The following is a 24518-nucleotide window of genomic DNA, read 5'->3' as shown; positions in this document are numbered from 1 at the left end:
GCACCAAATTCAACTATTGTGCATGCTATGCCCTCTTTTAGACCACAACACCAATCGGGTTTTCAGTACTCGACTCTCCCATTTGGGCAATCTTCGGGAATTCAAGGAGATGGGTATGATGAAGGATATGAGGAGTTTGAAGGTTTTGATGAAGACGGATATGCTTATGGGGGTGATGGAAATCAAGGAGAATTCAGATACATGCAAGGTCAAATGCAAGCAATGTCAAGTGTTGGTGGAGTATCACAACAACAACAACTCATACAACAACACATTCGGCCGAGACCACAAGGGCCACAAATGCAACGCCCTATACCATTGCAACAAGTTCGGCCGCAACACGTGCAACCACAATTCCAAAGACCACTTCAACGCCCACCAATGCCACAACAACAGTTTCAACAAACAATTGCACCACAAGGGCATGTACCAAGGCCAATGGGTCCTATTCCTCAAAGGGGTAGGTTCGGTGTACCAAGGAGGCATCTTAGAGAAAATGTGAGGGGCATTGAGGCGCATTTTAGGCCGGTAATCACTCATAATCCTTCACCGGTAGTCATTCCTCACAATGATCAAGGGAGGACATTTGAAGTGAGGACTAACTCATTGCAAAGCTTGCCAAAATATAAGGGTTTAGTAACGGAGGAGCCTTACTTTCATTTGGAGGCTTATGACTCGATTTGCAACACTGTTGGGAGTCAAGGATTCTCAGCCGATGATATTAAATTGGTACTATTACAATTTTCTTTGGAAGACAAGGCGAAAAAGTGGTTCTACACATTACCTTCAGCATCTATATATACATGGGGGGAAATGCAACAAACCTTCTTGGATGAGTTTTACACCGCCCAAAAGACCAACGATGCTAGAAAAGGGTTGAGGAGCTTTCAATAACAACATGGTGAAATGTTTCATGAGGCTTTTGAGCGTTTCAATATGATGATCAAAAATTGCCCTCACCATGGAATTGAATTGTGGGAATTAATGAATGCTTTTCACGAGGGGTTGAGTGCCGAAGATGCTCGTGATTTAATGTCTATCACCGGTGGGACTTTTGGTACAAACTACGAGAATGATGATTGGGAGTTTTTGGAAAGCATGGCAACTACATCAAAAAGAAAAGCTCAAGCATCGAGGAGAGCACGACCGGCCATTGCCCGACCTCAAGTGCACGCAATAGATGACGTTAATGTTCAAACCACTAACCAAATTTATGATGTTTGTGCATTGTATAATGAAATAGGTCATGCGGCTGAAAATTGCCAAGGAGGTGATGGGCAATACGACGTGGTTCATGCTGTGCAAGGTCAAGGAGGGGGTGGTAGAAATTACAACAATATGAATTCTAATACTTACCACCCCGGTTTAAGAAATCACCCAAACTTTCGGTATGGGAACCCTTCAAATCAAGTTAACCCGAATTTCCAAGGAAACCAAGGATTTCAAAGGCAATGTCAAACGGGTCAAAGCTCTTCGGGAGGAAACGAAGTAATGGAGATGTTGAAGGCGATGCAAGTCGAAATGCAACGAATGAATCAACGTGATGAAGTTTGGATGCAAAAGGACGAGGCCCGTGATAAAGCTATTCAAACTTTGACTACTCAAATGGGTCAACTTGCGAGTGAAGTAGCGATTTTGAAGAAAGCAAAAGGCCAGCTACCAAGTGACACGGTGATAAATCCCAAAAACATTAAAAGTGTTAACATCAATGTGGTAAGCACCGTTCCTAGTACTGAATTTAATGAAAAATTTCTAACCTCTTCGAGTCAAATAAATGCAGGTTTGAAAAAGGATGTCGATGGTGAGAATGATAAAGAGAATGGAGCACCAATCGTGCCTATCCGTGTGGGAAAATTAAAAATCTCTCACGCATTGTTGGACTACGGGGCAAGCATGAGTGTGTTACCAGGCGATCTATATGATATGTACGACTTTGGTCCGCTTGAAGATATAGACACCATGGTTAGCTTGGCGGATGAAAGTTGGAGGCGTCCACGGGGAATGGTTAGGAATGTTAAGATTCAGCTGGGAGAGTTTGAATATCTGGTGGATTTTCTAGTTCTAGACTATGTTTCTACCAAAATGGTAGCACAACAAAGGGTAATTTTTGGTAGACCGTTTCTATACACAGCAAATGCTCAAATTAATTATAGAGACGGGATTATTACCATGACCGAAAAGAAGCGTAAGTTTTCCTTTGATGTTCAAACTAGAGTGATTAGTTATGAGTCCATTGAGGGGAAGGGTGGTGAGTCTAGTGATTGTATGAAAAATGTGTTTCAAAGAATGAGAAAAAACACCCACCGGACCGTGAAGAAAAACATATGGGTATAAGCAGGAGTGTATTTGATTACCCACCGAGTCGACACGAGACGGATAAATTTTGGTCAATGGTACAATGTAGTGATGGAAGTGGCAGTAACCGATTCTTTGAGCCACCATAAATGGGGGTGGCACGGTCTGGCTGAAGACTCGAAACTTAGCGCTACTCGGGAGGCAACCCGGGGTTTTATATTGATCTTGCTGTTTTTATCTTTCTATGTTTCAGGGCCATGGCGACATTCAAGTGTGGGGAAGATGTACGGATATTTGGGTAAAAGTGGTGATAGGAAGTCGGATTATCTACAACATCTGTTGTGGCAAACTTCACCAGGTCAATGTACTCTTTCCTTAGTCTTGTTGTGTTCTTTAGCTTTGAAATATTGGTAGTTAGTTTGTTTGATTTTGTTTAAAAAATATATATACAAAAAGAAATTTGGGGTTTGAGTTTATAAGCTTTTAGTTGGTGTTTAAGAATTTATGCGATCAAAGTCTCTCAAAACCATACATTGGGGTCAATGTATCCCAAGTGTGGGGATGGGGAGAAATTTTGAGATTTTTGAAAATTTTTTAAATCAAGCAAAACATGAAAATTTTGAACACCTTAGTCTAACCCCAGATGATGCACCGGCAGCCCTTGATACCCTTTCATTCTTGGTGAGAGTTGAAGCCACACTTGTACATAAATAAAATTTATCTTTGATGAGAGTGGCAACGGGCGGGGGTGCATTAGAACTTGTGCTTGAATGCGGTTTGAGTCCTTAGTTGATTTTGAATGCGAAAAGGATAAGGGCATCTAGGTAGCCTCGTCTTTAGAGTGCGAGTGTGGAATTTGGGGGGTTGGACCTCATTAATTATATATATGAGCTTGGTAGTGAGAGGGCGGGGGTTTGGACATTTAGTTGCCTAATTTTGTGCCTAAAGCCTATCATTTGTTACCCCTTAGCTAGTTTCCTAAAATTTTACCCAACTTAACCCGGTCTTATAGTGTTAGTAGTGTTTTAGTAGTGTGTAGATATGTTATGATGTTATGTTGAATGTTTGCTTATTGATTAAAAAAAAGAAAAAGAAAAAAAAGAGATATGAAAAGAAAGAAAAAGAAAAAAAAGTGAAAAAGCAATGAAAAAGAAAAAAATTGATGTTGAGTTGTCTTGTATATAGAAGTTTAAGTTTGGTGTTTATTTGTTTCATTGTGTAATAAAAGACCGGGTAAATTCATTCGCTACTACAAATATATTCCATTTCCTACCCGTACACCTAGCCACGTTACAACCTTAAAGCCCATTTGAATTGCATTCATGTTTTGACAATTGTTAGGTGAAGGACCGATTCAGGTACAAGCATATAGTTGTGCAATTACCCGTTTGCCTTTTGTGTGTCTAGCTTATCTTTGCTAGTGCTTACTTGTTGCCGAGAGGAGAGATATAGCGAGGGGTGTGTTGTTTGGGTGTTAGGAAAAGGGCTAGTAAAAGGATGATATGTTTATGCTTGATTTATGTTGATCGCTTGTGCATTTGAACATGGTTTTTGATGGGTTGCTTGGGACAAGCAACGGTTAAGCGTGGGGATGTGACGGGTGGTCCATAGGACAACCCTTAATGGTGTTAAATGACAAGTTAATCCCTCATTTAATCATGTAATTGTCTTGAATTAGATGACTACAGTTGCTTATGTTTCAGGTACATCGGAGCTTAAAAGTGTGGAAATGAAGCTTCGGAATAGGCGCGGTTGGATTAGAGATTGAAAGATGGAGAATACATGAAGAAAATAATTTATTAGAACTGAAGAATTAAGAAGATAGCATGATAGAGGACGGAATTACGAGAACGGAGGCGAAAACGGTGAAGAAAACGGAGTTGAAACGAAAAAGTTATGCTGAAAACAAATTTTCATGCTGAAGCCTACCGTAACTTACGGTGGTACCGTAATTTACGGTAGACCCCCAGCATTTTTCGTCCACCGTAAGGCAGTAGAGACCCACCGTAACACTTTTTGGTCCACGGTAACTTATGGTGGTACCGTAATTTACGGTGGAGTCTGCGAGGAAAACGTAACTGCCCTCATTTAATCAGTTTTATGGTGTCTTTTCACTGATTCTCATCATTGGACGTTTTAGGAGCTTGCTAGGGGCGATTTTGGTGATCTTGCTTGGTTGTACACATTTCCTAAACAATTTTTTTGTGTTTTTGATCCGTATGAACATTGAACTTGTTGCTATGATGATTCACCAAGCTATGTGTGGCTAAACTTATGGTGATCATCCTGAATTGAAGGTTTTTCTAAGACTTTTGTGTTTAGATTCGTATTTCTAGAATAATAGACTTGCAATGTTTGTTTGTTTATTATGGTGTGTGGATGTTTGTTTGTAAATTGTTGATTGATATTATAATCATATTCTAAACCGTATGTTCTTGGTGTCGTTGACAATCGAGATATCATGGGAGGGATTAGGGTTGGATATTAATCAATTGGTTATCGGGTAACAACCTCGCATTTTCATAATCCGAGTACTTAGTTCCCTTTTATCACAACAAACAATTATACATGAATCATGTCTATGTGATTCTTTCTAGTGAATTTAAACACAACTGTCAAAAGCAAACTGGAAATTTAGGATGGTCGGTTGTTCCTAATCTGTTTACAAACTACGGTCTTTGATTTGCAATTTAATTAGTTAATTTTAGTGATTAAAACCAAAACAATCAACTCTTGAATTTTAATTTCTGCATTTTAGGTAATTGTAGTTAAATCACAAAGCTATAACATAAACACATTTTCCACATACTCCCTGAGTTCGATACCCACTTACCGCTAGCTAATTAGTTGTTATTGGGATTAAATTTGCGTGTACCTACGACATCACGTCAATACATTGAACTTGGGTTTATTTCATGTTGTGTTAGACTTACCATTAACTTTGTACGAGCCTATCCTTGACATATATAGCGCTATAGGATTAATGCACCACCCGTAAACTTTAGGTTATGTCATGAGCTTATTGCGTTTCATCATTAGGTTGATTTGTCGAACACATGCCAGTTTTATTGTTTATCTTGTATCAAGAGCTTGCCACATGGAATTGTTTGAAACTTATCTTTTTATGCTACGTATGAAACTTGTATACTCGCCTTTGCTTTTGCATTGAACTTTATTTTAAACGTGTTACAGGTTGAGGATGACGATGCTTTGAAACTAAAGTAGTGTTGATGCTTAGATACACGTTTAGACATCTTAGGTCAAATACATTGTATAAATTTCATATTTGTTGTTGTATTGTTTTCTTGTATTTTTCATGTATTGTAACATTTATTTATGATTGAAATCAACTTATCTTTAATTGTATTGTCACAATTAGCGTTTTGTGTGATGAGCAATCTTTCTTCGTCTCACTCCGATGTTTCCGCCATCGGTTGGGGTGTGACACCACGGGTCCAGTCAGAAAGCAGTATGCTCTCCGTTACCAACCGAGGCCTTGAAAAAAAATTCCTCAATTGAATCCCGTCAATCATGGTTTTATTTAAAACTTGCACAATGTTGTACCAAACACCACTGAGAGACTTTTTTACTAAAATAAAATCCCCACCGTTTATATTAGTATGTAAAGCCACGATCATTTTGGTCCACAACTTGTTTTTGTTTGCTAAGAATCTACACCCTCACTTGGTCTGCTGAGAAGTACCAATATTTTTCCGTTTACTTAAACAGAGCCGACCGTTCTTTTTAGGGAGCTACACCCGCTCCCAAGCAACCCAATGAAGCCTTTTCACCGATTCGTCGCCACCCCATAGGAAATTCCTCATTTTCACTTCCAAATCCTTAGTCACTTGAACCGGCTCCTTGTATAAGGAGAAATAATAGTCAGGAAGGCATTCCAAAACAGCTTTGAGTAGCATTATTCTACCACCGATTGATAATAAAGCCGCCTTCCATTTAACAAGACGAGCATCGAATATGTCGTACACCGGTTTCCAATTACTCACCCTATTCATGTTAGCCCCCACCATAAGACCGAGATATTTGAAGGGAAAATTACCCGCTTGACATCCAACAACCACAACCATAGTATTTAGCTCAACCGGTCATATACCGATAGCATAAATATTAGACTTATCAATATTTATTTTAAGACCCAAACAAATGTGAAACACCCAGAGAATATGAACCACATTCCTAATGTTAGAAGGAGACCATTCCCCAAGTATGATAGCATCGTCCGCATACAACAAGTGAGAAACACACAGACCATTAGGAATTTAGATTCCCGAAAAAGCGTCAACGCTTCTGGCTTTATCAATCATGCAAGAAAGCATCTCCATCACCATGATAAATAGGAATGGCGAGATGGGGTCCCCCCAACACCGAAGACCTTGCCGACTTTAAGATTCCTGTGATCCATGAGCACCATCTACCCGGGAACCCCATCTGGTTCATTGTGGATATCAAGAAATTCCAATTCACATTATCATACGCTTCTCAAAGTTAATCTTCAAAAAATGCCTTTTTCTTAGTCATTTCCCCCAATTTGTGATCTCATTTATTAAAAGAGGTCCGTTAAGAATATAATTACCTTTGATGAAAGCCGATTGGGATTCTGAAATCATTGACCCTTTTAAGACGGTTAACCAGAACTTTCGAGACCACTTTGCTTATGATACCAATAAGGTTAATAGGCTGATAATTGTTCAGCTCCACCAGGTCTTTCATTTTCGGTATTAGCATCATGAAGGAGGTTCCACACCCAATGTTTATCTTCCCATTATCAAAGAATTCGTCCATAATAATTTTGAAACTATTTCGAATAGATCTCAAAACTTCTTAATAAATTTCATATTCAATCCGTCTGGTCCCAGGGCCTTATCATTACCACAATCGTTGACCGCCTCTTTAATCTTCGTCACCGTGAACGACTCGATCAAAGTAACCTTATCATCTTGATCCAGCTTCTTAATGCCATCACATGACAAAATGGGTCTAACTCGGACACCTTCCTTGAGCCTATCTCAAAAAAACGTCATCACCTCTCTTTTAATCTATGTAGGATTTGTTAACCATCTGCCTCCCATGTTTAGGCCCAGAATCTGATTAGAAGCCCTCCTCATTTTAACATGGGCGTGGAAAAATTTCATGTTTTCATCTCCTTCTAGTGTTATCTCGTTCTCGATCTTTGTTTCATATCCGCACACTTTTCCGCTTCATAATTCAGCACAACTGTTTTGTTTTCCACATAAGCCCATTCCTCTTCTTCGTTTAGACTCCGATGCTCCATTAGCCCCTCTAATTCCTCTAATTCTTCTTCCGCTTTAACAAAGATTTCCCCTTTTTCTGATGCTCAGACCTCCATTCCTGGATAACATTTCTGATGACTGTGAATTTTTTTGATAAGCCCAATATCTGCGGGCCCATCACTACCTCCCGGAAGACTCATCATCTTTTCAATAATCTCCGGAAAGCCCAGTTCCCCAAGCCATTAGTTGAATATTCTAAAAGGCTTTGCTCCAAAAGTTTTCTTACTAACCGTGAAAACTAAAGGGCAGTGATCTAAGTACTTTGTTGGAAAACCCCTCAAACAGGCATCCGACCATTTATAAAAGAATTCCAGGGAAACTAAGAACCGATCTATTTTACTTAACTTCCTGCCATTATCTCTAACACGCATGTGCTTTCTACCCTTCAAGTCATATTCGACGAGACCTATTGTATTAATGAATTCATTAAAAATTTTGACGCATGTGTTCTTGAAACTGGAATTTTTGCGTTCTTCTGGAGACCTCACATCATTGAAGTCCCTAGCAATAACCCATAACCCTTCAAAACCGTCCATCGTCTCTCTTATCTTGTTCTAAAGGGTCAATTTATCTGATGTTTTCTGGGGGGCATATACATTTATAACATTAAATTCTTCTTCAGACCCTTTTAGTCTCTTGTTGAAAAGAAGGAAATCCTGTCCTTCACCGAGCATACCACGTCAAAAATCCATCTATCCCATATACAAAGTAAACCACCCGAAAGACCCGAGCCTCGACACTCTCCATACCAAAAAAACATGATTTCCCCAAAAAATGGCCAAATTAAAACTGGAAAGATCTTCATGTTTCATTTCTTGTATTAGAATGAAATCAAACTTATTCTTCTCCTTTAAATCCCTAATCCAACCTTCTTTGACAGAACCCCCAATCCCTCTAGCATTTAACGAAAGTAAATTCATTGTCTAACCTCATTATTACCTTCTTTAACCAATGTCTCCTTCACCAAGTTGTTGTACTCTCTGAGTTCCACCCCAACGATGTTCCCCATGAGGATCGTTGCTTCAAACTTATTAGGAGTCGGCTCTACATTTTTGAATCTATCATGCGTATCGTCCACCAGGGTTTCCCCCTGAGGGACTGCCATTTCCATCACCCGTTGACATCGCCATCTCATTCAAGTCAAACACTGTGTTAAGTGATTGTACTCTGTCCTCTGTGTTTTCCTCCTGATTCCTATCTCTAATGTTAATGTTATCCTAGGCCAGCAACCTATTTAATTCAGTTGGATCCACCAATTCCATTCTCCAGTGTTTTCTGGGCCTATTGTTGCTTACTAGGCTTACTGGTTTGGGCTTCTTCTTACGTTTGCATGTATTTGTTGCTAAAAGCTGCTTAATTACATGGATGTGTAATTACCTTTTTCTCTCTCTCTCTAAATGCATGTGTACGCCCTCATCACTTCTATACATTTGGGTATTTGATCTTTTACAAATAATCTCATGTATACAGAATTATCTAATTCTAATAAAATAGTCCAACTAATGTCAGGTGTCATTTTATCCTTCAATTCATTAATAATATTGTTATTATTGATTAATTAATACAAAACAATGAAAGATTCATGTGACATACTTTCTTAACAATATAAATACACACATTTATGAATAATTCATAAACAGACTATCATCATTATCGGTATAATACCACACAAATGGTATCACTAACGTTACATTCAATAAGATTTTATTTAACATGTATATAAATGTTTTATGCTTTACTTAAATCTTCATCATTTTTTTTCACTTATCCAAAATATAATGGGCTATTTAGTAACATTTATATACTTATAATAAACAATTCTAACTAATGTAATGTGGTAACACCTCTTTATCATTTAAAAGGACTCTTTTATAATATTTTAAAATATCTACAAAATAATATATTATTTAAATATTGTAATAATAATAAAATTGGTAAATAATAAGTTAATCTGATGCTTGAAAACTGGTTTACTTCCATGGTGGTTTGAAAATATATTTAATGTAATTGTTTGATTAAGCAAATATGTATCAACTCTTTCCGTTTTTTGTTTTTTCTTAAATTATATTTTAATCATAATTCCATGATTCAGTTTGTTTTAATTATTATTTTAAGCAGGCAATCATTATATTTTTTTTAATATGTTAATATCTAAGTTCTGACAATTTATCAAAGTCTAGATATAATTTTGATGCAAGTCTATACTCATTGGAGGTCCTGAATGAACTTAAACTTTCGATTTACCAAACCATAGACTATTACCAAAGGTAAGCGTTCCAGTAACGTTATCAATATATATTGATCGAAAGAATGAATTATGCAGTAGAACTCGACTATAGGTCCTATCAATGGGTGATTAGGTTATTGAGACACTCATATTATTTGGAAGTAATCGAACGTTGTCTAGGCTAAATATTCAGTTCTGGAAATTTACGAAGACATTATAAAATTACATAATTTTTATCCTTAAACTCGTGTAGTACATGAGTCTAATAACCTTTTTAAGGAGTAGTGTAACAACCCGCGTTCCAGAAGTCAAACTACAAGTCAAAGTCAAAGTCAAAGGAAGAAAAGATTGCTAATTGCGATCTGTCACTCCTTGCTTAATTATTGATTGTACTTCTTGACTTGTAATCGATATCTTAAGTTTATGTACTTTAGTTGTATTATGTGGAGTAGATGCTAATAACCGCAGTTAATCGCATGTTTATCGCTAATCTATTTATCGCTTTATCGCATCACAACTTGAATCGCAGGTTCTGTATATTGTTTTACGTGTGTGTGTTATCTATGTGTTACTTGTGCATGCTTATTATATGTCTGTGGTGATTAATTAAAAATGCAATCGCAACTTTTTCGCAACGCAATCTCATTGCGAACTGGAAACGCAAGTTTATTTATGTTGTTGTAAGTTAGTTATGTTATTTATGTGACTATTATCTAAATCTATCGCATCGCTTAATCGACACTCGCCTAAATGCATCGCAGTGCTCAACACACGAAACGAAACATCAAAACTCAACTCGCCGGAGACGTTCGATCGAATGACCTTTCGATCGAATGGTCATCCGTACGGATGACCATCCGATCGGATGGCCATTCGATCGGACTGCCCTCTGATCCGTCACACTACACCGCCTTTCCACTTTTGTCACCTATAAATAGCACCTGTCACATCTCTTGAACAGTGATGTGACAGCGCTTGTGCGACCAGCTCACTTTTGGCTCTATTTCTCTCGATTTCTCGCGATTCTTGTAAGTTTCTACCTCAAATCTTGTACTTCTATGATCCACACACACTTCTTCATCTTTTTCACCATCAAATCTCAACTTTTCACCATGAATCGGCTGATTTGAGGTGTTCTAGGATGATGTCATCATGGGGTTCTTATGAACCTCAAGATTTGACCTCATTCCACCAAGAACAACTCAGATCTAGGAGATTTCAACACATTTAAACAATGATTTCATCTAAATCTAAACATTTTCAGGATTAAAAGGATTGAAAGATGTTTTCATAACTTTTCTTTCAACTCTTTTACACTCTTGCACTCAAAACCGATAGAATCGGAGCTCATTCAGGCCTTTCACACATTATCTGGTGAAGTGTCGGTCTGAGAACTGATTCCTATCAAAGAGACAACCAATTCACGGGTTGAACATGAACAACCCTCAAGAACAGTTAACTGATCAGAATGGGATGATTCCTGTCCGATCAGATGACTTGGATTTGATGAAGTTCCCGTTGTTTAACACGTTGTCATACCGTCTCGGTCAAACGACAAACTTTCTAAACTTAACAAAATTTTCCAAGTTTCAAAACGAGCAAGTCACCAAACAGACTGCCGTCCGATCGGATTGCCATCCGATCGAACGACAAACCGATCGGATGACTTGTGATCTCAACACTTAAACATTTTTACAAATTATCTAAGATCATCAGTTTTTGAAGAATAGTCATCCGATCGGATGGCCATCCGAGCGAACGGCCATCCGACTGGACGACCGTTCGAACGAATGACATAAAAGGTAGAGATACTTTTCTGTTTTCAAAATGCTAAAACGAAAACTTCAAAGCCATCATACACAAACACATCCATCCCAAGCGAATGGCAATCCGACCGAATGGCCATCCGATCGGATGACCATCCATCCGGATTGCCATCCGACCGGATGACCATCCGTCTGGATTGTCATCTGATCGAATGACCATCCGTCCGGATTGTCATCCGATCGAATGACCATTCGTCACTCAGTCACGCGACACAGTTTAGCCCACTGTTCGTCTCTTACGCTATCGTTCTGTAATCATGCTAACTTTCCAGCGCTCCATTCAATCCAATCCAAGACTGTGTTATTCATTTAACACGATCTGTGAGTATACTCGAACCCTTTTTGCTTTATGCACTTTTGGGTGTTACATACGTTACTTATTCAAATCACAATCGACACATTATGCACCCACTTTTATACACTGACCGTTATTGCATGTTATACGTGTTACTCGATGAATGCTTGTATGTTATGTTAACACATTGATTGTTGCCTAACACCTTAGCAACGATAGTACTATAGTTTGGACTCAGCACCTGTCGTGGATAGGGGTTGTTAAGGGCTTTACTTCACGTGTCACAGTGGTGATATGTGTTGCGCATTCTACAACTCGCAGTCACGTCTGTGCATATTTCATTGTCGATAACCTACTAGCTTCACTTTGCTACATGTTACATGTTGGTTATGCATAAAACGATTTCGCTATCTAATATACTATTAAACTTGTATGCTCATCTTTACACTATGTGTATTGACCTCTATTTTAACGTATGTGACAGGTGTTTGAGATGCTAGGATGCTTGCTATGTGGAATCAATGTAGGAAGAGTCTAGAAACGAACAATTTACATTTATGAGTTGTCGGAACAGCTTTTATTTGTCTTTGAGATATTTGGTCTGTAATAATTAATTTGCTGAATATGTTATGGTATGGGATGTAACTTAAACGTATTTGGTAATATTAGTTGTTATGGATTTCTCCTGGACAATCTGTTTCGCTCAGTGTTGCGCCCCGATGATTCTGCCATCGGTTGGGGTGTGACAAGTAGGATCAAATACAAATCACATTTCGTATACAAACCGTAAGAAGCATTTAAAAAGTGACATGTGTCATCCAACCAATTATAGAGAAATGGTAAAATGATAACCTAAATAATATCAATTATCTTGAATTCTTTATAACTATGCTAACAAGCAATTAATTCTTTATTTGGATCTTCCTTTTTATTTTCAATGTGCTAATAAAGAAGAGTGCTGATATCATTTCACGTATGTGCTAAAATCAATTATCTTGATTAATTTTCATGTGCTAATATAATTCAAAAGTGCTACTTTTATGTATGTATTGTTTTAGTATGTGCTAATTTAACTTTTTTAAGTGTTAGGATCTGTTCTTACGGTTTGTAGGATAAATATGGTTTGTACCGGAACCAACCCCACCTTTGTTTATACTTAAACGAGAAATTATTTTTTAATGGCTCAGCGGAACACACCTTTATGAAATACCTCCACCTCCCGAGTTCGATCCCCGGGCCCCCCAAGGTCCAGCCCCCCATTTCGAACAAACTACTCTGGGTGAGAGTCGAACCCTGCACCTCTCACAGAAGAAACCTCGTATGAAAAACTCCTAACGACCTCACCAAAGTGGTGATGACAAACGAGAAATTAAATGCCACTCCTAATTCCAACTGAGAAAAAAAATATCAAAATAATTGGGGTAGTGAAACATAATACTTGTCAGCGAAGATATAAACTTAAATGCAATAATTGTATTCAATTGAAAACAAAAGAAGGGCCATTGGTCTTAGTGACCTAGAAGTTTGAATTTGCCTCGTCTAGATGGTGATAATTCAAATTCTATGGTTTCAAAAACAAATGTAATTTAGTTTTTTTTAACGGCCGACAAAAAGCTTTTATTATTTGTAGCAAGATGCTACCATCAAAATTTACAAACAAAAGTTCACCAAGACATTACATAATTATGAATAAAAAACCTGCAAAACTAAATCTTCCCCAATCCTCCCATGTTAACATTCCCATCTTTGATCTATTCTTAATCCAAAGATACGCCATCGATTTTATATCATCCAAAGTATTTGTATAATTCGGGACACCTTGTCTGAAAACTATCTCATTCCTCAATTTCCATATACACCAAAGAGCCACCAACACGATGGCATGGACCGCCTTTCTCTTCTTCGAGGAACCGGAGCTAACCTCATGCAGACTAAGGAGGTCTTTGATCCCGAATGCTATGACCGGCTGAATGTTACACCACTCCGCGATGTTCAACCATATTGATTGTGCGAAATGGAAAGCAACAAAAAGATTCTCGCTCGTCTCTGCATACTCCCCGCAAAACACACAGTCTTGACCTTGTACTGGAACATTAAGAGCCACAAGCGCACACTTAGTTGGAAGCCGTTCCATTTCAGCCCTCCACGCCACAATAGCGACCTTTTTCGGAACCCAATTATTCCACTCGAAAGCTCTAACGGGGTTGTCACGGTTAACCGAACTCAATATCTTCTTGATTCCCGCCACAGTGAAGCTGCCATTCACATCATATTTCCAAGACCACTTGCCTGTCCCTATATTCACAGCTAGAGACTCAATTAAGTCCTTCATTTGCTGCAGTTGATGATATTCAGAAGCATCAAGGACAGCCCGATCCCAATCCCATGAATACATCAGCCCCGAGTCGGCAAAAGATTAAAAATAAAAAGTATTATACTAAACACTTGTCTTCACCAAGTGATGTAAGAAACTTAGGCAAACATGGCCTTGATTGTCAAGAACTCTTACGATCAATCTTGGATCCCGAGACGACTCACACACTCTATGATGGACAATGGATGATGGTGGTGGATGATGGTGTTGTGATGGTGGTGGATGGTGGATGAAGTGTGAGAGAGGTGGTGTGCCAAGGGATGAGTTGCAATGAAACCAAGCACTCCTATTTATACGCTGAACAGAAGCCTGGGCATGGCCCCGTGTCCGCTGCACACGGCCCCGTGCCCGTCTGACAATCTCTCTCCTCATTAATTGTAATTCGCAATTACAATTAATGCGCCTGCAGTACTTTCACAACGCCCCCGTGTCCGCTGGGCACGGCCCCGTGGTGGGCAACAGAAGCTTCTATCACTTTTGTCTTTTCTGCCAGGGCTGACCATCCTAGACACAGCCCCATGCTCGCTGAGCACGGCCCCGTGTTGAGCTGGACACGCCCCGTGTGGAGCTGGGCACAGCCCCGTGTTCAGCTGGGCACAGCCCCATGCTCAGCTTTCTTCTTGTTTTTGCTTTTGCTTTGGGAGATGCTGTCGAGGAGTCGGGCATGCCACGTTTCTTCCTTTTCTTTGTATTTATGTTGGATTTGGCTGCATTTTTGCTTCTTTTGTTCATTTAATCTCTTTTTACCCTGAAAATACAAAAGGAAGACAAAATCACACTTTTTCCAACATTAGTACTTAAAAAGGGTTAGTTTTATGCCTCATTTGATGTAATTTATATGTTGCATTTTACACACATCAAATACCCCCACACTTGAATATTTGCTTGTCCTCAAGCAAAACTCTTTAATATATGGCTCACACTCCCAAATGGAATGGGTAGAAGAGAAGGTTTTGGGCTTGTCTTGAGTGTCGGGAATCCAAGATCTTTATTGGGATTTATTTTTATACTATTTACAATCCTATTCGTTATGATTTATTTAGAACGTTTCATAGGATAAATTACTTATTAGGGCATAACATGCCTTTTTTAAAATTTCATTTATATACAAGTCACATACCTCACAGGGGATCACTCAACACTCGGCCGAAGGTGTATTTTTAGTGAATCACTCGAGAGCAGCCTGGAACTTACTCCTACCATAGGCTTGCCAAGCAATCAATTCTCCTCCTTTTTAACTATATACCTTTGTAAATATCAAGAGGACTTTTTGGGTGAAGGGTTAGGCTTAGGCTAAAGGTGGGTGGTTGGGTTAGTGGTTAGTAAAAGGGCGAAAGGCGTAAAAAGCGTCGGTTTTCGTAAGACTTTTTTTTTTTGACTTTTTATTTTAATGAAGCAATTTTTCAAACAAAGTTCTTTTTGATAACCTTGTTTGTTTATTTCTTTTGGCTTCATTATTATCATCATTTTTCTCTTTTTTTTTTTTTTTTTTTTTGATAAGGAAGTCATAAGAAAAACCGCGCTTTGTTACTAAAATAAAGGGTTTAAAATGAAAAAGGGGTTTTGGTGGGAAAAAGGGTGTTTGTTTTGGGTTAAGAAATGAAAAGGTTTGTTAACTAGGGGGATTTTGGGTAGGTGGTAAAAAAAAGAAAAATAATGGTGTAGAAATAAAAAGGGGTTAGTCCTAATGCCTCCATCATTTACTTACTTGGGTTTAAATTGGTAAGGACCGGGAATGTATCGTCGTGGCAAGTTCTAGAGTCGTAAGAAACCAAGCGGCTATTCACACAAGAAACGAAAAATGAGCATTTAGTTTAAAGATGTATATTTGTATGCTCAATAAAGGCTCAAAACTCACTTTTGTGGAAATGGGTTTTTAGGAGATCAAGTATATATAATCAAATTTTAACTAGGTTTGTCATGCCGTTTCATAATTTTCTTATGTTAGTTCTTTTTATCACGACGCTATCGGTTGTAAACTTGTAAAAATATAACCTTTATTAATCTTAGAAATCCCAACTTAAACTTTAGACAAGTAAAAAAATGAAAAAAAAAATCTGAAAAAATTTGGGGTGATTAGCGGTTCCAATAGAGTTTTGTGTAAGGCTTGTTATTAGGACTTGCAAAATTCAAGGTTTTAGTATCGCCCCATACTTAAATTACACATTGTCCTCAATGTGTCCCAAAAATAAGTTTTTTCGGTTGATTAAAATGTGTAACATGGTGTTAAAAACAAGATTTTATGGTACTGGGTAGCTGAACACGGGGTGGTGTTGGCTGAGCACGGCCCCCTGTCCAGACTGCCAGTACCAAAAGTAAACAAAAGGCTGGGCACGGGGGTGTGTTCAGTGAGCACGACCCCGTGTCCAGTTACCTGAACTGGGCATTTTCTGCAAAACCTTGAGCACGAGGCGTGTTGGGTGAGCACAGCCCCGTGCTGAACTTGCTGTAATGAAGAAAAATTGTCGAGAGGCTCTGTTTTTGTGCATGGGGTGTTGGTTCAAGCTTCCCTTAGTATCCTTCACCATCCCGAGTGTGTTTTATTCCTGCAAATTAAAACTAAACTAGAAAGCATAAAAGTTAAACTAATCTAAAACTAAGGATAGTTCCGCGGAATGCCTCCGTGGTGCGCCACGTTTATAAGGGTCCTTGGCTAGACCCTCCTTATCGGGTGGTTCTGGCTCATCTTCAATTAGGGGGTCATTATTGCCAAAAGGATATTTCATTGAGCGCTCAAGATCTATGCTCCTTTTGAATGCCCCTAATTGAAAAAGGAAGATTGTTGTACTTCCGGTTTTTCAAAGCTTCATGAGTTTTTACAAAAGGCCGTCCCATCACTAGAGGAGCGTCATCAAGGATGACAAAGTCGGTTGGGATTACCATTTGATTTGTTTGAACCAAGATATCCTTAATTACACCGATTGACTTTATTATTTTCCAATTAGATAGAAAAATGGGTATTTGAAGTGGAGCAAAATCACTAATACTTAATTTTTCAAAAATATAGTTAGGCATTATGTTAACACAAAGATCTTTATCAATGGTGATATTACTAATAAAGGAATTTTGAAAGAAACATGGAACCGGTGTAATGTTAATTTCAAAAGGATCTTCTTTTATTAGCGAGGTTTGATCATTCGTTAACTTAACACTTACCATTTCTTTGATTTTAGCACTAGTGTTTAACTCTTTTAAAAACATAGCATGAGGGGTTACTAAACAATGATTTTCAAAAGAAGGTGACAAGAGGTTAATTTTTTCAAAATTAGACTCTTCTTGAATTTTAACATTATCGGCCTCACCTTTTTCGTTGTTTAACTCATGTGTCGGTTTTTCACTTTCTTGTTCTTCCATTTTCACATTTTCAACTATCTCTACGTTATTATTAAAATTTAATTCTTCTCTTGCGCGGGACTCCTCTTCACTTGCACGAGATTCCTTTATGCAACGTTCGATAGTTTTAATGTGTTCTAATATCCTATTGGTTACCTCGGTGAGAGAGAAAGAATTGGGATCCTCAAAGCTTGAATCCGGTTGTTCGATCCTTGGCTCCTCATAGTACCCATATGAAGTAGATGGTTCACACCATTGTTCTTCATTGTAAGTATATGATGGATAAGGGTCGAAATTTTGTTCTTCATAGTACTCATATGAGGTGGGTTGTTCACGCCATGGTTCCTCATAATAAGTGTATGAAGGTGGTGGTTCATATCTTGAGTCATCAAAGTATGAATATGAAGGCTCATACCTTGGTTCATCAAAATATGAGTATGAGGGAGGAGGTTCATACCTTGGGTCTTCATAGGGTGTGTATGAAGTTGATGGCTCGTACCTGGACCCCTCATAATGGTTGTATGAATTGGATGGTTGAAACAAGTTACAATATTGTACCGAGTGCGGGTTTCCACAATTAGTGCAATAGTCTCTCATATAATCATCCTCCTCATAGGTGTAGTTGTAATGATGTATTGGAAAATACATCGGTATTTGCGTCTAGTTTTAGTTGTTGGTTATTCGTTTTTAGTGTCGGTTTTAGGTAGAATGTATATACTTTTGATTGTTTTGTGTTTTCAGGTACTTGGAGCTGAAACGTGAAAGAAACGAGTAAAATATGACAAGAGAAATTGTCGGGTCAAGAACCGGGAGTTCGTGAGCGAAAGTAAGTCGGAAAAAGCAGTTCTGGAGTGCCCAGGCGGGCCGCCTCAGCTTACAAGACATGCCCAAGCGGGCCGCATCAACTAAACAAGGATTTCCGGAGTTTGAATGGTGCGCGGTCCGCATAAACTTACCACCATATCTGATGCGGGCTGCGTGGGGTTTGTTTACGAAAACTGACTTTAAACAGCATCAGTTTGTAGGGTTTTAGGGATTATAAAAGAAGATCATCATCAACAGCTGCAAGGAGAGAACAGAATTACGAATTTGGACGAACTCCAGGCGATCATAGAGGCTGTTTTCAGGCGTTTGAAGGCTCGGGACTGCTGGGAATCATTGTTGAAGCGCAGGAGCACACGGGATTGGAGTTCACGGGTTTTATAACCTTGTTTCTCTCGTTTTCGTTTGTTTCTTGTTATTTAATGACAAATTCTGTTTTGACCATGATTGATACTATGTTTTTAGACATGATTATTGGCTAAATTTCTGTTACTACCTAGACATGGTTGAATGATTGCTTAAGTTTTGATTATTTTTGGATTTATGGAAGCTATGGATTGTTTATAAATTGTAAACGGTTTGTTCTATCAGTTAGATGTGTTTGCGTGCTTGATGTTATTTGAATATTGATTATTGCTTCGTTCGAATCTTGGTGACGGTCTTTATCACGTAATAGAATCGGACTAGGGTTTTAGGTTTTGGTGAGTGTCTATATCACATAATAAACCTTAGATCCTTTAGGGTGAAAATCTAGTAAGTAACCTTAGAAGTAATAATTGGTAATCTTATAAAATCAAGTGTTCTACTAATCATCAATAGCTGTAAGGTGCGAGATTATTGCTAGGTCTAAGTGATTAAACCGTAAGGTGGGTCCTTCTTAGGAAGTTAACCTTTTGGCTGCTGTCTAGCAAGTCTAGCTGAGAAAACAAGCCTATCCTAGGTTTAGATCTCGTAAGGGAGTGAGCCTTGTAGGATACTTTTATAAACCCCATTAGATATCTTGTAAAGGAGTCTAATAATCGGTAACTTAACAACCTTTAGGGGATCTTAGCGTGCTCTTGAGAGAGATTAGGGGTCCTTAGATTTCCCGATAGGTGAGAATTTCAAGATCCCGGTTCCATAGCAAACAACTTCCAATTATAATCATAACTAAAAGCAATCAGGATTCCTGTCTAGGTAGTTCTTCCATCATCCTTGAGTTCAGCCATCTATGAGTTCGTGTCTAGTTCGTCTAGCTAGTTTAGTCGTTATTTGCATTCTTAGGATTTTTAGAAACCCCCCCCCCCAATCAACAAACATTTAGTTAAGTTGTGTCAGTTTGAGTCTAGATAGAGTCATTAGCGTAATTAGTAGAGTCTCTTGGGTTCGATACTCGGACTTCCTTAGGCTATACTACATTGATCGGTACACTTGCCGATTGTGTGGTTTAGGGTTTAGAGAGTCTTAGTTTTATAAATTTAAAGCTTAGAGAGTCTAGAATTAGGGTAATTTAGTTAGTTTTATTTGACCCATTTTCAGCACATCAAGTTTTTGGCGCCGTTTTCGGGGACTCTTGGCGATTGCGTTGATTACTTTGTTTGGACTTACTTGACATATTACGTGCTATTTGTTTATTTGTTTGAGTCGTAGGTGTCTAAGTAATTTAGTGTCTTTATTAGTTAGTCGAGTCGTTTAGTAGAGTCTTCTTACTTGTTTGTTCTCGGTTTTTGCAGTGGATGCCCCATACGCGCTTGCAGGGACCGCCGCCACTTCCGTTTGCACTCAAGTCTTCCTTCTCGTCTTCTACGTCCGTGGTACGTGCTTCTAGCACTACTTCATTTTCACAGTCCACCCCAGCGTTCGATTTTACACCAAAGTCTTCACCCCCCAATTCCCCGCCATCCACCCGTCCACCTAGTCCACCACCCGTAGCTCACATGGCCCGTAGGACAGTTTACGATCAGGCTACCACCGGCTTCGCCGGTGGTAATTCCCCCATCACCCTTCCAGAGATCCCGAACGATCGGTCTTGGCAGATTCCATCCTACATTATGACCGCCATCACCAATTCCTGCCAGTTCCATGGTCGTGACGACGAGGATGCCCTTGCGCATATCAATCGCATCACTCGTCTCTGCAGCACCTTCTCCATTGAGGGTGTCAATCTTGATGCTAGGTATCTTCAGGTTTTTCCGTTCTCACTTGCTGGACGCGCAGCCGTCTAGTTCGATTCCCAGCCTGCTGGCACTTTCACTACTTGGGCAGGCCTTCGCGATGCATTCTTAGCCAAGTATTTCCCGCCAGCCAAGGCATCTCGCCTTCGTGACCAGATTCACTCATTTCGTATGGAGCCAGATGAGCCTTATCACTTAGCTTGGGAGCGTTTTCAGACCCTGATTACCCGTTGTTTTCAGCATGGTCTATCTGACTGGGCGTTAGTAGAGAAGTTCTACAATGGACTTACTCCTGAGATTAGAGCTCGCTTCGATACTTCAGCAGGAGGTCAGCTTATGGGAAAGAAGACAGTGGCGGAGTGCAATGATTTGTTTGAGAGTTTTGCCCATTCTGATATGGACTACAGTGCTACCAGCAGGATTTCCATTCCTGTGCGTACCACCTCGGCCGGTCGAGGGGTAAACCAAGTTAGCTTGGATCCATCGGTAGCTGCTGTAGTTGATAGTTTGAGGCAGGAGTTTAGGCAGGAGTTGAGTGAGTTAAAGAAGAAAGTAGATAGGTGTGAGGTTTGTCGAGGAGGGCATGATACTATAGATTGTCCTACGATCACTCTTGAGCAGGTAGAGTACTTAGCCAGTCAGTCTAGAGGTCCCACGAATCCGTTCAATAATTCTAATTCCAACTGGCGCGGTAGTGGTAATTCGAGTGGTTATCGTTCGTCCGGAAATCCTCATGGATTTCCATCTGGTCAGTATCAGAATAGAGGGCCCGGTATTTATACAAATTCTGGTTCAGGGCAGTTTAGTGGGTCAGGTTCGAGTGGTCAGTTTTCGAGTGGAGGACCGACTCAGGAGAGTCAGGGTAGTGGGAAGGCTCCTGAGGTTAGTACAAACAGGTTGGAGGAGATGTTTGCCCAGATGATGACACGGACCGAGGCGTTCATGAAAAATCAGGAGCAAATTAACAAAAACAACGAGCTCCAGTTCAAGAATCAGCAGGCCGCCCTCCTCGATCTTCAGAGAACAGTAGGCGGGCTTGCTAAGCAGTTACAGGAGCACCCACCGGGTCAGTTTTCGGGAAACACTTTCCCGAATCCCACGAATCATTCTGTTAAAGCGATTACGACCCGTAGTGGGAAGAGTTTGGGAGAGGTTGTGAGAGAAAGAGTGGCTGAAGAAGTAGAGGAGGAAGTCGATGAGGAGATCGAGATGGAGGCTCCAGGCAAGGTGCAACATAGGCTAGTCCCAGCAAGTACCGCACACGCCAAGGAGTCACCAATAGAGAAGAGAGTGGAGAAGCGGTCGAAGAATGCTCGGCCACCACCAGTGATTGATATTTCCCGTCTCCCGTTTCCCGCTCGTGCTGGGCAGCAGTTATTTTCTAGGGAGTATGAGAAATTTCTTGAGATGTTCACCCAGCTGAAGGTGAACCTTCCGTTCATAGAGGCTTTGAGATCCATGCCTAAGTACGCTAAGTTCCTTAAGGATTTTCTCAAGCGTAAGGATAAGGTAGGTGAGAGTTCTAGTAATTCGTTGAGTGGAGAGGTTTCTGCTATGATCCTAAATAAACTTCCTGAGAAACTTACCGATCCAGGCATTTTCACGATTCCTTGTTTGTTTGGTGGTGATGTTAAAAACCACGCGTTAGCTGACCTTGGTGCTAGTATTAATTTGATGCCATATTCATTTTACGAAAAACTAGGCCTTGGTGATTTGAAGTCAACACGTATGACCCTCTCGTTAGCCGATAAGTCAGTTAAGTATCCTAGAGGGGTTGTAGAGAATTTGTTGGTAAAAGTGGATAAGTTTGTGTTTCCGGCTGATTTTGTAGTGCTAGATATGGAGGCCGATGATAAAGTTCCGTTGATTTTAGGGCGCCCGTTCTTGAACACGGCTAAAGCGCTTATAGATGTCTTCTTAGGCACAATTACACTCAGAGCGGGCGACGAGTCGGTAGTCTTTGAGGTGAATAATGCGAGAGGGTCGACTGAGAGAGTTGAGGCGATAGCATCGGTAGAGGAGAGTGAGAAGAATGAGAGAGGTGAGAATAAGGTGGTGAGTGAGCCGAGTTTAGAAAAGGTGTTAAAACCCAAGTGTGGGGATCCACCTGATAGGAGAGTCGAAGAGTTGGAAGAGAGAATGAGTAGGTTAGAATTTAAGTTAGAGAAACTGAGCAAGGCTCAGTGTGGGGATAGGTATAGAGATGATATGTTTAGATTCACACCGTTTGATGACGAGTTGAAGGAGTTTGAGAGATTTAGGAGAGATACGGGTGATATGAGAGATGGTAGTGCTATGGCCCGTAAGAGTTGGTTTGGAGGTGAGCTCCGCTTATTTGATCCTCCGTAATTTTGTGAACAGTTGTGATTACTTGTAGAGTTTGTATATTGAGTCGTACTTTGTGTCGTGTCGTTAGTTAGGTTGGTTTTGGGTGTTTTGCGTCATTTTCGTATTTTTGCGTCTTTTGTGTGTCGTGAATATATTTTGCAGGTTTCATCACATTCACGTAGGCGGAGACAATGACCGAGCAGCTTTCCAGGTGCGCTTAATGTTAAAAACGACAAAAACGCATGCAGGGGCATTTAAGGAATTACATAAAAACACATTCTGCACATTCTGCTGTTGCTGCACGTTATGTTGCTGTTATCTGCTGTTCAGGCGGCCCGCCTCAACTTAACCTGAATCTTATGCGGGCCGCGCGGAGTCCGAATGGGCTGGCAATCGTTTAAGTTAAAGCGGCCCGTTTCCATTTATCACATATTTTATGCGGGCCGCGAGCCCACAACAGATCGACAATGGGCTGTTTAGGCCCAACAGATTCAGCCATTTGATCCATGTTCCATATCGACCTTCATCCATATTTCACCATCATCATTCGGTTGGTTCGAGTCGGCATTGAGGTATGTTTTCCTGCATTTGTTGTTGTTGTATTTGAGTCGTTTGTTCCGGGTTAATCTCCATCTTAAGTGTGGGGAAACGGGTTGCATATTTTTAAGGCATTAAAATGTGGTTTTTCACTAAAGAGTTGACCCGTTTTCCGTTGCATCCACACTTTGGTTTGGCACTAGGGTTGTTCGAGGGCGATCAAAGTGCCGGGAGGGGGTAAGATGGAAATTCGGTGGTGTAATTTTGAGTTTCTTATTTTGTACCATGCGTCTAAGTTAGTAGTTTTGAGTCGTTTTGTGTTTCGAGTCGGTATTGCTTTGGTATTTTGCTTGTTTTTTGTTGATGCAGGTTCGAATATGTACCACCCGTACTCAATCTCCATTCGGGTGATTTTGGAGCTGTTTATTCAAATTTCGGGCATTTATCAAGCATGTTAGTCAGAGTCAAAGCCGATCGCGAACGAAATGCTATACGATCGAGCTGGATTGGACGAGAGTTTTGGAGTTAAGGCGATAATTCACCAGCTAAGTCCTTTCCACTTGTACACTTGTATATTTATTTATTTTGTTTTTAGGTTTTAGGAGTCATGTTTCCATCCTTGCATTAGGGACAATGCAATATTTAAGTGTGGGGATGGGAACTAGTATTTAGTGTGTCTAGTTAGTGTCATGAAAAACCGATTAAAAAAAATTGATTGAAAAAATCAGAAAATGTCCTTTGAAATAAGAAGTTTGCAACTTAAAAAACGGAAAATGATAGAAAAGTCGAGTTTTTGTTCGGGTTCAAATAATAATAATATGAGAATAAAATAATTGAGCTTGTGTCTAGTTTGGGATATGCGGGTAGGCTCGATTCGGTTCTGGGTTCCTTTGATCTTAATATACCTAAATGTCGGTCTACTAGTGGGTTCTCATCTAGGAAAAGTGGGGAAATTGAAACCGCCAGAAATAACATAAGGGGCACCGTTATAAGTTAAAACCGTTAGAGTTTGTGGTCAT

At 39.7% G+C, this 24518-nt stretch overlaps 2 protein-coding genes and 1 non-coding gene across 3 annotated transcripts; 1 reads left to right on the top strand and 2 right to left on the bottom strand.

Annotated features, from left to right (window-relative positions):
* Window positions 1–862: 862 nt before the first annotated feature.
* On the bottom strand, window positions 863–968 carry LOC118480113. The gene has a single exon (XR_004861749.1). It is a non-coding gene; the product is annotated as a small nucleolar RNA R71 (small nucleolar RNA).
* Window positions 969–13627: 12659 nt separating this feature from the next.
* Window positions 13628–14347, bottom strand: LOC110942548. The gene has a single exon (XM_022184322.1). It carries the CDS (start codon window positions 14345–14347, stop codon window positions 13628–13630), a length of 720 nt encoding a protein of 239 aa, XP_022040014.1.
* A 6458-nt stretch (window positions 14348–20805) lies between these two features.
* LOC110942549 lies at window positions 20806–22983 on the top strand. Its single transcript, XM_022184323.1, has one exon. It carries the CDS (start codon window positions 20806–20808, stop codon window positions 22981–22983), a length of 2178 nt encoding a protein of 725 aa, XP_022040015.1.
* The last annotated feature ends 1535 nt before the right edge of the window (window positions 22984–24518 follow it).

This window comes from Helianthus annuus, chromosome 6 (genome assembly GCF_002127325.2).
Source record: "Helianthus annuus cultivar XRQ/B chromosome 6, HanXRQr2.0-SUNRISE, whole genome shotgun sequence".
NCBI classification, from domain to species: Eukaryota; Viridiplantae; Streptophyta; class Magnoliopsida; order Asterales; family Asteraceae; genus Helianthus; species Helianthus annuus.
This window is presented reverse-complemented; position numbering and strand designations above follow the sequence as displayed.

Coding starts and splice junctions, on each gene's coding strand:
- LOC110942549 (XM_022184323.1), top strand. CDS start 20,806: ATGGAGCCAGATGAGCCTTATCACTTAGCTTGGGAGCGTTTTCAGACC.
- LOC110942548 (XM_022184322.1), bottom strand. CDS start 14,347: ATGTATTCATGGGATTGGGATCGGGCTGTCCTTGATGCTTCTGAATAT.